This window comes from Plasmodium gaboni, chromosome 5, assembly GCF_001602025.1.
Source record: "Plasmodium gaboni strain SY75 chromosome 5, whole genome shotgun sequence".
NCBI classification, from domain to species: Eukaryota; Apicomplexa; class Aconoidasida; order Haemosporida; family Plasmodiidae; genus Plasmodium; species Plasmodium gaboni.
Genome location: NC_031485.1, coordinates 51,034 through 65,240, shown reverse-complemented (window position 1 = coordinate 65,240; position 14,207 = coordinate 51,034). Strand labels below are relative to the sequence as shown.

General features: G+C 17.9%; 7 protein-coding genes across 7 annotated transcripts; 4 read left to right on the top strand and 3 right to left on the bottom strand.

The window, feature by feature from the left end:
- Positions 1–90: 90 nt before the first annotated feature.
- On the top strand, positions 91–1,713 carry PGSY75_0503100 (putative 4-diphosphocytidyl-2-C-methyl-D-erythritol kinase; the record flags this gene model as incomplete). Its single annotated transcript, XM_018784313.1, has 1 exon — positions 91–1,713. The coding sequence occupies one exon, from the start codon at positions 91–93 to the stop codon at positions 1,711–1,713; it is 1,623 nt and encodes a 540-aa protein (XP_018642968.1).
- A 457-nt stretch (positions 1,714–2,170) lies between these two features.
- Positions 2,171–3,611, bottom strand: PGSY75_0503000 (putative 50S ribosomal protein L28, apicoplast; the record flags this gene model as incomplete). The annotated part of the gene is made up of 5 exons (XM_018784312.1): positions 2,171–2,573; positions 2,739–2,860; positions 2,970–3,079; positions 3,242–3,293; positions 3,510–3,611. 5 exons carry the CDS (start codon positions 3,609–3,611, stop codon positions 2,171–2,173), a joined length of 789 nt encoding a protein of 262 aa, XP_018642967.1.
- A 974-nt stretch (positions 3,612–4,585) lies between these two features.
- On the top strand, positions 4,586–5,190 carry PGSY75_0502900 (putative mitochondrial inner membrane TIM10 associated protein; the record flags this gene model as incomplete). The annotated part of the gene is made up of 3 exons (XM_018784311.1): positions 4,586–4,657; positions 4,812–4,912; positions 5,115–5,190. The coding sequence occupies 3 exons, from the start codon at positions 4,586–4,588 to the stop codon at positions 5,188–5,190; spliced, it is 249 nt and encodes an 82-aa protein (XP_018642966.1).
- Positions 5,191–5,580: 390 nt separating this feature from the next.
- Positions 5,581–5,994, bottom strand: PGSY75_0502800 (putative DnaJ protein; the record flags this gene model as incomplete). The annotated part of the gene is made up of 1 exon (XM_018784310.1): positions 5,581–5,994. One exon carries the CDS (start codon positions 5,992–5,994, stop codon positions 5,581–5,583), a length of 414 nt encoding a protein of 137 aa, XP_018642965.1.
- An 836-nt stretch (positions 5,995–6,830) lies between these two features.
- Positions 6,831–8,180, top strand: PGSY75_0502700 (hypothetical protein; the record flags this gene model as incomplete). The annotated part of the gene is made up of 2 exons (XM_018784309.1): positions 6,831–7,503; positions 7,630–8,180. 2 exons carry the CDS (start codon positions 6,831–6,833, stop codon positions 8,178–8,180), a joined length of 1,224 nt encoding a protein of 407 aa, XP_018642964.1.
- A 165-nt stretch (positions 8,181–8,345) lies between these two features.
- On the top strand, positions 8,346–11,806 carry PGSY75_0502600 (hypothetical protein; the record flags this gene model as incomplete). Its single annotated transcript, XM_018784308.1, has 8 exons — positions 8,346–8,793; positions 8,884–8,955; positions 9,069–9,284; positions 9,436–10,964; positions 11,133–11,207; positions 11,332–11,433; positions 11,538–11,654; positions 11,774–11,806. The coding sequence occupies 8 exons, from the start codon at positions 8,346–8,348 to the stop codon at positions 11,804–11,806; spliced, it is 2,592 nt and encodes an 863-aa protein (XP_018642963.1).
- A 482-nt stretch (positions 11,807–12,288) lies between these two features.
- On the bottom strand, positions 12,289–14,061 carry PGSY75_0502500 (hypothetical protein; the record flags this gene model as incomplete). Its single annotated transcript, XM_018784307.1, has 1 exon — positions 12,289–14,061. One exon carries the CDS (start codon positions 14,059–14,061, stop codon positions 12,289–12,291), a length of 1,773 nt encoding a protein of 590 aa, XP_018642962.1.
- Between the last annotated feature and the right edge of the window lie 146 nt (positions 14,062–14,207).

Sequence of the window (14,207 nt, the reverse complement as noted above, 5' to 3'; positions counted from 1 at the left end):
TTTTTTTTTTTTTTTTTTTTTTTTTTTTTTTTTTTTTTTTTTTTTTTTTTTTTTTTTTTTTTTTTTTTTTCTGTTTGTTTCTTAAATATTATGAATCTGTTGTTATACCTAAAATATGTTTTATTTTATTTTTTTTGTACACATTTATTTTTTGTCCATGTGATAACAAAACATAATTTAAACAAAGAAAAAGGATACATAATAAAGAATGATTATAAATATAAAAGGAAAAGGAAACATAATAATTTAAAAAAAAAAGCTTTTTTTATACTATGTAATAACTGTAGAACAAATAATAACAAATTTTATATTATATTTAATAAAAAGAGAGGTGAAAATATATGTAATGTTAAAAAAACGAAAGGATTTGTATATTTACGTTTAAATAATAAGGATCATGTTGAAAAAAATAATGTTGTAAATAATAATAAAGAAATAGAGAAATTATTATTAGATGTATTAGGTGATCGTCCTAATTGGTATGATTCAAAATATTTCTCTCCTGCAAAAATTAATTTATTTTTAAGATTGAAGGAAAAAAAAGAAACATATAATGAAGTATCAACATTAATGCATTCATTAAATTTGGGTGATGATATTTTTATAAGAGTTTTGAAGAAAGAAGATCAAAATAAATTGAGACATTTTTTACACCCATGCGAATCTGGAGATTTTTTAACAACAGTAAGAATAGAAGATGAAAATATAGGTAAGGAAACATTAAAAGAAGATTATAAAATAGATGAATTTAATAGGAATGATAAAGGTTTATTTAAAAATATGAAAGAAGATGTAATGATTGAAGCACATGAAAATTTAGCATATGAATATAATCATTACCCTCTAAATGATGATAATATTATTATTAAGGTTTTAAAAAGATATAGAGAAGAATTTAATATAAGTGACGAAATAAGATTCTTAATACATGTAAATAAAAGAATACCAATATTTAGTGGTGTTGGTGGTGGTTCATCTAATGGTGCTACAGTTTTTTATTTCTTAGAAAATAATTTTTATAAATATTTTAAAGGGGATCCTTTAAAAGAAAATGACTTTTTAAAAACTATAGGAAGTGATATATCCTTTTTTAGTAGTTCAGGATTTGCTTATTGTAGTGGTAAAGGGAATAATGTAACAGATTTAAAAAATATTGAAGCAAATATAAAAGACAAAGATATATATTTATTTAAAATTGATGATGGCTTATCATCAAAATTAGTATATAAAAATGTAGACTATAAAAAAATAGTACAATATAATCCAGTGAATTTATTAAAATGTTTAATTAACACACCAGAAAATGATGATATAATTAAACAAATTGAAGAAAAAGAAAAAAATTTTGTCAACACTTTTATTCCGTTAGATAACAGAGATAATTTACAAAATATATTTGTTAATGATTTAGAACACTCAGCATTTTATATAATTAAAAAGTTACAAGATTTAAAAGAATATTTAAGAAATCAAAATATGTTTGATGTTGTATCCATGAGTGGAAGTGGGTCTTCTCTATTTGCATTATCGAACAAAAAAAAAAGTCAGACCCATGAAATATCTTCATCTTATCAAAAAGAAGGAATTAAAAAATTAATAAACGATATAAAGATAAAATTTAATATGAATGTTAGGGTTTATTTGTGTGATGCCCTGCGAAAAGCTCATAATGCTTGGTACGACCCTACCAAGCTAGCACATGAGTTCAAGTGAAAATTGTAAAAATATATATGTATGTATATATATATAAATATATATATATATATATATATATATCCTTATAAAATAGGTTTATATATATGTTTATTACAATATTATTATATTTTTATCTTATCTTATGTTTTTTTTTTGTGTATCTTTATAACATATATTTTTATTTACTTTAAAAATATTATTTTTTTTACTATTTTTTTTATTTTTTTAATTTGTCTTATATTATCATTATATATATATGTCTTCATTTAATATTATGAATAATTTTAAAATTTTTTAAAAAAAAAAATAAAATATGAATATTTTAAATAAATTGGTATTTTTAAGGTTTATTAAAAAAATTATAAAAATAAAATAACAATTATAGTAAATGATGTATATATATGGGAATATGGTATATATATATATATATATATATATATATATATATTTTATTCTTAATTTTGTCTTTTTATATTTATAAATCTTTATGTATTTTTTTATCATCCAAATTCAGTTTGTCCATAATTTTATCAACTTCTTCAACATTTTCTTGAGTATTTTCATTAGGAATATTTGTATCTTCATTATTATTTTGATTTAATTCTTGTGTTTTTTTCTTTCTCCTTCTTGATGAATATCCTGCATCGTATTTTTTTTTACTAAAATCTAAATTGAATTTCTTAATACAATATGCTAATCCGTATTTCTTGACAGTTTTTAATCCTTTGGCACTTACTTTCATTTTTATAAAACGATTTTCTTCCTCAAAAAATATTCTTTTGTTTATTAAATTGAGTCTTTGAATTCGGTGAGTTCTTACACCTGACTTTGAAATTTTACGAGCATTCCAATTATCCATCTTTCCAAGTATAGCACACCTAATAAATATATAATTATATATATATATATATATATATATATATATATATATATATATATATGTGTATACATATATTATTTATTTGTGTGTGTATGAAAACATATGATGGTATTACACTATAATTAATTAAAATAATATTACATATATCATTCTATTTTTTTACCTTCTTATGGGTAATTTTATTTCTTTATGTGGTAACATAGTCACTTTGTTAATTCTTTTATGTGCTCCAAATCCATAATGCTTTTTAATGGATGAGGGTCCTGTCATCCTATATTTTCTTATCTACACAAAAAAAAAAATATATAAATATATAAATAAATATATATATATATAATATATATATATATATATTATATATATTGGCACATATTTATTTTCTTGTTTATTTTACCGCTAGAGCTTCTTTGTGCCTTTTTTTTGTATTCAGTGCAAATTTAGTAACTGACTTGTTAAGAATATTATTATTCTTAAACATTACATTTTTTTTAAATAAAGATATCACTATAAGGAAAACGAAAAGAAATATAAATTAAAAAGTAAAAAGGATAACATATATAAAATAAAAATGTTATGTAGTATTATGGTAACTGGATAAAATTAAATAATGTATACATGGCTATCATATATATATTGTCTTCTTTTTAAAGGTTTTCAATTTATTACCATAAAAATAATTAGGATATTTTAATATATTATTCATTCCATTTTTATTAATCTATTGTAAAGAGAAAAATAAATAAATATATAAATAAATAAATATATATATATATATATATATATATATGATATATATGATATATATGTGTGTACATATATTTATGTTTTCCTAATAGACTATTTAAAATAAATGTGATTCATTAAAACATTATATATATATCATCATAAAAAGGTATAGTTATACTTCTTTTATTTTATTTTATTTTATTTTTACCTGAGTTAATATGACTTTTGGAAATATAAAGTTAGAGTAAATTGTTATATATAATATATATACATATTTTATTAATTTATATATTTTATTTTTGCTTTGCATTATTCCTTTTTTTTCTTTTTTTTTCGTTTGAAGGAAGGAGAAGATATAAATGAATCTTATTTTCTTATTATTATCATTTAGAAAAAAAAAAAAAAAAATACACACGCACACAAAAAAATAAAGAAAAAAAAAAAAAAAAACAAATAAACAAACAAATTGTAATAAAATCTTTATAGATATGTCAACATCATTTTGTAATTGTATTAATATAAAAAAATATATATAATAATGAAAAAAAAAAAAAACAAAAAACAAAAACAAAAAAGAATTTTTTTACTATGTATTATTATATATTACAATGGCTTAAAATATAAGTAGCCTTTTAAACGAATTCTCATTTGTTTTACACTTTATTCGGATTTAAAGAATATTATATTATTTTTTTTAATAAACAAAAGAAAAAAAAAAAATAAAATAATAATAAAATAAATAATAAAAAGGGAAAATAAAATATTTAAGATAAAATATTATATTTATATAAAATATATAATATATATATATATAATATATGTATATAATACGTACTATACACTATATTATTATTTTTCTTTTTTCTGATAAATTCTCTAGCCTAATTACATATTTTTTGATTAATATATACTTAATACTTTTTTTCTATTAAATAATATTTTGTTTAATAAGTATATTTCAAATTAAGATGAATTCATAAAAAATATATATATATATAATTATATTATGATAAAATATTGAAAGTTCCATAATTATAAATTTACATTTTAAGAATTAAATTAGTACCTTTTTATTATAACCTTATAAAAAAAACTAGGGTTTTTTTGTTGTTATATAATATAAACCTGGGTTTCATCAGAACAAGAAAATTGTATATTAAATAAATAAATATATATATTATATATATATATATATTTATATATGTATAATGAAAAATATATTAATTTTTAGTGAATAATTCAAAATTGAAAATAAAAATATTATACATTCTTTAAAGTGAAATTATGGATAATCAACGAAACATGGAAGATGCTCAAAATGCTTTAGGGATGATGATATATCAGATTTTAAACAATGTATATATATATATATATATATATGAATTTTTAATATACAAATAAAACAATATATTATATATATGTGTATGTATGTATGTATGTATATATGTATGTTTTATGTGAATTAAGAACATAATACATGTGTTTATATATTTCCTTTCTTCTTTTTTAGCAAGTAAGAAAGACATGTTTTGATAAATGTTTTGGTCAGAAATTTTCTGAACAGATGGGAAAAAACGAGCAAATTTGTTTAGCAAAATGCATGGACAGAATGTTAGAATAAAAAAAAATATATATATATGTATGTATATTTTTGAAGGATATATTTGTTCTTTGTTATTATATAAACATATGTAGATGAATTATATTTTGTTAACTTTCTCACATTGTATTAATAGTTTAATTATATATATATATATATATATATATATATATATGTGTATTTTTTTTTATTTTTTATTTTTTTTTTATTTAGGTACGAAACACATACTATTGTAACCAAAGCGTCTACCGAAATTTCACAAAATTTAAACATGGATACAAATTTTTAAGTTAATAATTAAATATTTAAAAAAAGACAAAAACAAAAATATATAAGTTTTTTTTTTTTTTTTTTTTAATATGATAATTTTTATTTATTGTTAATTAGATTTAAAATATATATATAGTTATTTATTTATTTATATTTATATATATATATTGATAACTTGTTTGAATTAAAAAAATAATAATAAATACAAAATATATGTAATTTATTAAATATAATATATATAAGAATACCAAAATAAGGTTAAGATTAAAATAAAATAAAAATAAATGTATAATATCGGATCGATAATTAATAAAAGATATAAAAAGGAGAAAAAAAAAAAAAAAAAAGATCAATTATTTTATAATATTATATTTAATTATATTAATTTATATTCATTGTCTCTTATTAATTATGGGATTAAATATATTGATGATGAACAACTTTGACAGACATATATAACATAATATTCATAACATAAATTCTCATTAAAAATAAAAAAATCTCCACATCGACAAAAATAGATAAATGTATTTTCTTCTTTTATATATTCTAAATCTTTTCTATGAATACTTAAAGCATTTTCATATGTTTGAGATATACATGTATTGTTATTTTGATTTTGTATATTTTTTAAAATTTCTTCATATGCCCATATTAAGGTAACAAAATCTATAGTATCTTTCTCATCTGATTTTTCTTTTATTAAATTTTGTTTTAATTTATCTGGATGATATATAACAGCTAGTTTCTTAAACTGTTTCTTTACGGTCTCTATATCACAATTTTTTTCAACCTTCAAAATTAAATATGGATCGTTGGTCATTTTGTAATTTCTCATTTTCCCGTTAACACAAACATTTTCTCAACAAATAAATAAACAATAAAAAAAAAAATATATATATATATATATATAGGAATACAATTTGTTTTTTAAATGATAGTTCTTAATTTTATATTTCAAAAGGATTACAAACTTTTATTATATTATAACATATATATATATATATATATATGTAGCTCTTATTTTATTATTATTTCTTCAAATGGATTATAGGTTCCTTCAATATATATAAATAAATAATATTATATTAAAATGAAGAAAAATGAATTACTTTTATAAAGAAAAAATGTAGCTCCCTATATATGAATGCATACAAAATGTAATGTATATATATTATATATATATATATATATATATTATTTATTCATAATATGAATATATATGTTCCCATAAAAACGAAATAATGTTTGAATTATAAATAATATTAATATAGTATTGTGATATATTTTATTTGTAATTTTATTTTATTATTTTTTTTTGTTATAGTAATATAGATTGCTATTATTATATTATATTTTTATTTTTATTTTATTTATTTTTTTTTTTTGGTAGCTTATCAAATTTTTGAATGTTCAAAGAATTTATATATATATATATATATATATATATATATATTTATATAAAAATATTTTTTGTGTAACATTAGATAGAATATTAAATTCATATTATATATCTGAATATCACAACATACAAGGATGATATATGAAATTGTTTTTTTTTGATTAGATATTTAGAAATGAAGTATATAATTTAATATTTATATATTTATATATACCACATATTTTTTAATATAACCTGACCCTTTTGAAGATATAAATATGATATTTTTAAACTGTAAAAAATATGGAGGGGGTGTTGGAAGGAGATTGTGTATGCCTAATTATAGTGGTAGTAGTGATAGTATTTATAAATATAAAAAGTTTGTTTTAAAAAAAATAAATCATAAGTATGAAAATGTATTATTATTTGGTGATGTGAATAAATTAAGAAGTACAGCCATTGAACTAATTCGTGGTATGAAAAATGAAGATAAAATTAATAGAGAGCAAAAGAATTATTCATTTAAAAAATATGAAGGAATGGAAAAGAAAAGGAAATATCAAGTAGAAGAAAAAAATATCTTAGATGAAGAAAATGGAGATGATATGTTGAATAATATTGAAAATGAAAATAATATTGAAAATGAAAATAATATTTATAATGAAAGTAATATTTATAATGAAAATAATATTTATAATGAAAGTAATATTTATAATGAAAATAATATTTATAATGAAAGTAATATTTATAATGATAATAATATTAATAATAATGTAAATATTTATAAGAACGTTATTCTAACTACATCTGAGAAAGAATCTTTACCGTTAACAAAAAAATTATCCTTCTGGCAAATATATAGTATTAGGGTTAAAAAAAGTCTGCATTTATTAAATGCCTCTGATTTTGCTCTGATTCTTCAATCCTTCCATTTATATAACAAGGATACAGGTAAAACAAAATAAGTAAATTAACATATATATATATATATATATATATATATATATTATATGTATGTATATATTTATATGTGTACATATCATTTATGTATGATTATTATATTTATTTTTATTTTAGGTGTATATGTGGCAAGTGTGAAATGCATAGAAAATAAAATTCCACAAATGAGGGGTCCCTCTTTTGTTGTTCTTCTGAATATATTAAGCACGAGGTTAAAAAAAAATAACTATAACGACTTTTTTGAAAAGATGATGAATTTCATACCTAATATTTTATACGAGTTAAATATAAAAGACATGAATAATATTTTAAATAGTTTTTATAACTTAGATATAATGAATAATAAAGTGTGTGAAATTATGTATCCTAAAATATTATATAATATGGATAATATAAATGATGCTCATTTATTATCTTCCCTATGTTATATATTTTATAAATATAATTTTGAAGATCTACATTTTTTTGAATGCTTAAAGAAGAAGAGTTTAAAGCTTATGCACACTTTTGATGCCCAAGATTTTTATAAATTAATATTTTCTTTATATAAAAAAAATATTTGTGTAAAACAAATTATAGAGGAAAAAAAAAATGATATATCCACGTTTAAGAGTTTTTATAACGAGGAACAGAAAATGTTTTTTTCTGAAATATGTAATATGAATTGATGTAGATAATATGTGTATATTTTTTTTAATATTATATAGAATTTTTTATTTTTTAAATGATATTATTTTTTTATTTCATTATATTTGTTTTTTTTTTTTTTTTGTTATAAATAAGTATACTTAACAATAATACATATATATATATATATATATATATATTTAAAGATGAATCATAATATAAATATCTTTTTGTTTATTTGCAAAAAGGAGAATGATATAAAAGCTAAAAAGGGTATACAAAAAAAACTTATACCTACAATAAATAAATTTAATAAAAAGATTATTATAAAATATGTTTTATATGACTGTAGGAATAAAACTTATATGATAAAAAAAAAATGGAAAGTACATTACATTTTAAATAAAACGAAGAAAAAGGTTAAAAAAAAGAAAAAGGAAAAAATAATAAAAAAATTAATACATGATGAAATGATATATAATAAAAATAATTTTGATAACGTGAATAAAGTAGATAATAAGAATGTTCATCTTAATGATAATATTTTATCTTTTAATAAAAAAGATGGATGCCCTAAATCAAGTTATAGAATTTTATTGCAAACAATTGGGAAAAATATTAAAAAATTTAAAAATAGCACTATAATAAATACAGGTATATTAATATATACCTATATAAATACATACATATATATATATATATATATATATATATATATATGTGTGTGTGTACATATTCTTTAAGGGGTAGACACCAAGAAACAGGAAAAGAATGTGTTCTTCTATGGTTTCTTATTTACAAAATACTACAACAAATGTAACAGATTGAAATTATAAAACATTAATACATGTGATACACTTAATAATAAAAAAATATATTATTTATTGTGTGATGTTTATTAATTAGGATGTTATATTTACAATTTATAGATAAGAGAGAAAATGGATTAGTTGTAGAAAGGTGCAGTTTTATTGAAGAAGACAAAAGAGTGAAGCAACCATACGCGGTGTTTAAAAAATATGAACACATTACAGATACATCTGATAAGGAATATAAAAATAGTTTAGATATAGATGATTGTATGAGAAGAAAAAAAGGTTTAATATTTGATATATATGATTATATAATGAAAATGGGATATAAATGTAATTAAAACAAAATATATATATATATATATATATATATGTATATAAAATTTTGTGATGGTTATATTTTAATAGATAATATGAATTATTTATTATTATTATTATTATTATTATTATTATTTTTATTTTTATATATTTTTTTTATTTATAGATGTAAAAGTATATCTATCTTCGTGGTTATATATAAATGAAAGAATTATTGACTTGGGAGGGAAGAATAAAATAAAATGTAAGAAAAAGAAAATAACAAAAAAAATAAGAAGATATAACAAAGTGACATTTTGTCATCGATGTTTTATCAAAAAAACGTTTGATTATAAAAATCTGCGATATCCTCAATGTTGTAATAATCTACCATCTAAGGAGAAAATAAAAACAAAGGATAATTTAAGAAATAGTATAAAAAAGATAATAAAAAAATTTATTAAATATATTTATAATAATAATATATTATATAAAAGAGATATATATAATATATGCTTTATTGTTCAATATATGATTTTAACAAATGAGAAAAAAAAAATTTTTGTCTACTTAATTAATTTTCCTTTTTGTAATATATATAAGGATAATATATTTAATAATAATAATAATGAGAAATGTTTACTATTTTTATTTCATAAAAGAATTTTAAAATATTTAAAAGGTATTAATGATTATACAACATTCTTATTTCCTTTTAATAATTCAAAGGTTTGTCAAATGGGTTTAAATTTAAAAAAAAAAATGATATCTTTTATAAAGAATATAAAAAAAAAATCATTATTAGAAAATTGTAAAAGAGAAAAATGGAAGAGAAAAAAATATAAAAAAGTTAAACTGAGTAATATTAATTTTTATGTTAATATGGTAAATAAAAGAGAGGAAAAAAAAAAATATAATTATGCAAGTGATAATTACATGAATAAATATAATATATTAGATGAAAAAGAAAAAAAAAAGAATCATAGGATATATCATAAAAAGAATATTATTTTCCATACACATATGTTTGAATTATTCGTGCGACTTATATTTGAAAATACAAAAACGTATTTTACCATTTTTATAAACGAACAAACATATGATAATGAATTATATAAAAGTATATACTACTTAAATTTATGTCAAATGATAGACACAAAAATATGTCTAACAGGTAGTGCAGTGATGGTTAAAAGAGTGCAGAAGAATATAAAGAATAAAAATAGAAAAAATAATAGAAATGAAAATAATGACAAGGATGACAATAATAAAAACCTTTTAATGTGTGGAGAACAAAATGATATGATAGCCAAACTTGTGAAACAAAACGATATATACAAAAATGAAATCCAAGAAAAAGATAAAATGCTATTAAATCTACAAAATGATATAGATAAAAAAAATAAAACATTAGAAGAACTAGAAGAAGAAATTCAGAAATATAAAAACGAAAATTTAGATAATATAAAAATTATACAATCATTAAAATACAAAATAACAAGAAAAGATATTCATAAAAATGATAATAATACAACCGAAGCAGGACAAAAGAATAATAATTATTTAATAAAATTATATAATGAAAATAATATTTTAAAGGAAAAACTTAAAAAATTTAATAGCTCTATTAAAAAGCAAGACAGCTCAACAAAGTTGATGATAAAACTGGAGCATAACAAGGAAGACAACCAGAGTGGCATAATTAACATCACAGATGTAAAAATATATATATATATATATATATATATATTTATTTATTTATTTATATATATGTGTGTATAATATATACATATTGATTTTTTATTATGGAAAAAATGTACATATATTAAATAAAATAAAATGTAAATAATTTATATTTAATAAATATAAATATTTCAATCTTAGAAGAAAGATGACGATCAGATAAAGAAAATGAGTTTTTTTATGAAAGCCTTTCTAGATGCTGAACAAAAATTATACGTAATAATATAAAATGTATAAGAGTTGTATTGAGTATGATTATTTAATTATTTATTTATATATTTACTTATTTATTTATATATTTATTTATTTATATATTTACTTATTTTTTTTTATATATTAGACAGCTGATGTTGTAATAAATACTCAAAAGGAAATAATGACAAAAATGAAAAAGGAAAGAAACAATTATTTGGAAAATATAAAAGCTAAAAAACTAACCTTTGTAATATTAAATTATAAATTACAGAAGAAGAAAATATTTAAATATATTATATATTTTATGTGTTGTATATATTTTATATAATTTTTACATATCTACCTATTTAGAAGAAAGAATTGGAAAACTCATTAGATTTTATCTTTTCGTTATGTGAAGACATACGATCCAAAAAAGAAAAGATATGCATTACTAATAGGATGAAGAATTTAAAAGATTGTATATATGTAATATGATAAGATTTTTTAAAAGTAAAGAGGACATTTCACTTAAAAGATATTATGTGTGTGTATATATTGAAAATATATCTTATTTTAATTTATATTTTTTTTTTTTTTTTGTGTAGGATTTTTTAAGAGAATTTGAGGGAAGTTATTAATAATTACGGTTCTTATGTTATTTATTTAAAATATGTAATGAATAATTGTTATAATTATATAATGAGGATATAATAAAGGTTTATAAATAAATAAATAAATATATATATATATATATATATATATATATATATATATATATCCTTTAATGTCGTCATAATAATATTTAAAATATACACTTGTTGAATGAACCTTCACAAGTGTGATATAATATTTTTAGTATTAATTTTTTTTTTTTTTTTAATAGACTAGTAAAATGTTTAAAATTAATGAGTAAATCCAAATAATATATAATATATATATATAAGTATTATTCTGAGAATGTATAGTATATATGTTTATTATGTTTTAATCTATCATATTAAAAATTGTAAAAGTAAAAATAACACAAAAAAAAAAAAAAAAAAAAAAAAACAAACACACATATATATATATATATATATATATATATATATATATATATATATTTATATATTTATATTTTTTAGTTTGAGCAAAAGTTATATATGAATATAAAAATAGAACATAAGACTAAAAGAATAACAATACATTTAGTATAGAATAGAATAGATGATTTATTTGTTTTGAAATTAATTTTAATAATTTGTTGATCATTAAAAGATTGAAGATATAAATATATGTTTGATGAAAAGTTAAAGTATGTTTCAAGAAAATTATGTAGAAGTCTTTGTATATTTTTTTGTTTATCTACTTTTATAAAAGCAAATAATTTATTGTTAATATCAAAATAGAATGATGAAATATAATTTTGAAAATTATTACATATATATTCATTAATTATTATATCATTTTTTTTGTATTTTGTATAATTTAAGATGCATGTATTTCCTTCTATAATATTATATAGATATTTTGGTATTTCTATATTTATATTATAAAATATATTAATATAATAAAAAATTCTATATATTTTTTTAACTTTAAAATTTTCATTATTTGATGTATTTCTACTAGATATATGTGGATATATAATATTATCCTTATTTTTGTTTGTCATATTATAATCATTGAAATATGTTGAATTGTTTTGTTTAGTTTTATGTGAATTTTTTTCGAAGGTGTATGTGTCTTTATATATATTATAAGTACTGTTACTACTGCTAGTAGTACTACTACTACTATTACTATTATTATTATAATAATTATTATTATTATTATTGTTGTTGTTGTGATTTGTATTATTATATGTACTAATATACATATTATCATTTGATGTACTTTTTGTTTTATCCCTTTGAACTTTATCCTGTCCATTTTCTTCTTTATATGGAGATAAATATTTTTGATATTTATCTTTAACATCTTGTATATATTCATATATCCCTTTTTTACTTTTTACAGTGTCATTATTTCCATTATTATGATTATTATTATATATGATCTTTGATTTTAACTTTTTTTTAAAAAAATTATTCAACAAATGGCTGTTTTTTTTCTTTTGTACTATAGCTGACTGGTCATCATAATATTCATAGCGTCTACATTCAATAATTAATACGTTACTATATATTTTTTGATTTAATAAAAAAAGAAAATTATCATATATTTCATTGTCCTTTACATACATCTGACTATTAAAGCATAAACCTTTTACTAGTATGGTATGTACTTTTTCGTCTACACTTGCATAATAGAAATTATCATTATATTTAAATTTTTTATTTAAAGGTATATATTCTTTCGTTTCATCATTAAATAGTTGTATATTATCTAGATAAAAATAAGATGTGAAATTATGATTAATATATTTGTTTTCTCTAACAATATTAATAGTATATGTTTTAATATATTCGTAAAATATAGTTATTCTAATATTTTTATTTTCATAATGTTGTTCAAGAGAAAGAGTATAAGGGATATCATAAAAATTAATTTTTTTATTATTTATATGAATATAATATTTCTTTAAATATAATTCATCTCTTTCAAGAGATTGTGATATATTGTTAACATATTCTAAGGTATTTTCTTCATAAAAAGGTTCACTTTGTAAAGATTCATTTTTATATAGAAAATCTTCCCATATATTTAAAAATGGGCTAATATTAATTTCGTCATCATTAACTAGTATATTGTATACATAAATATTTTTATTAAATATAAAAGAAGAATTACTAATTAATATATTGCTAATATATATATCGTGACATTTAATATAATACCTTTTATATGAAGAATGAAAGAACAAAATGGACATGAAGAACAAGGACAAATATTTCAAGCTTATAAATCCCATTATTATTATACGATATTGTTATATGTTAAATATTTTACTAACCAAAATGAAATATTCAGAATATGGAAAAAAGAGGACATTTTTTTTTTTGAAAATAAAATAAATGAATAAAAAATATGTAAACGCACATATGTATAAATATTATA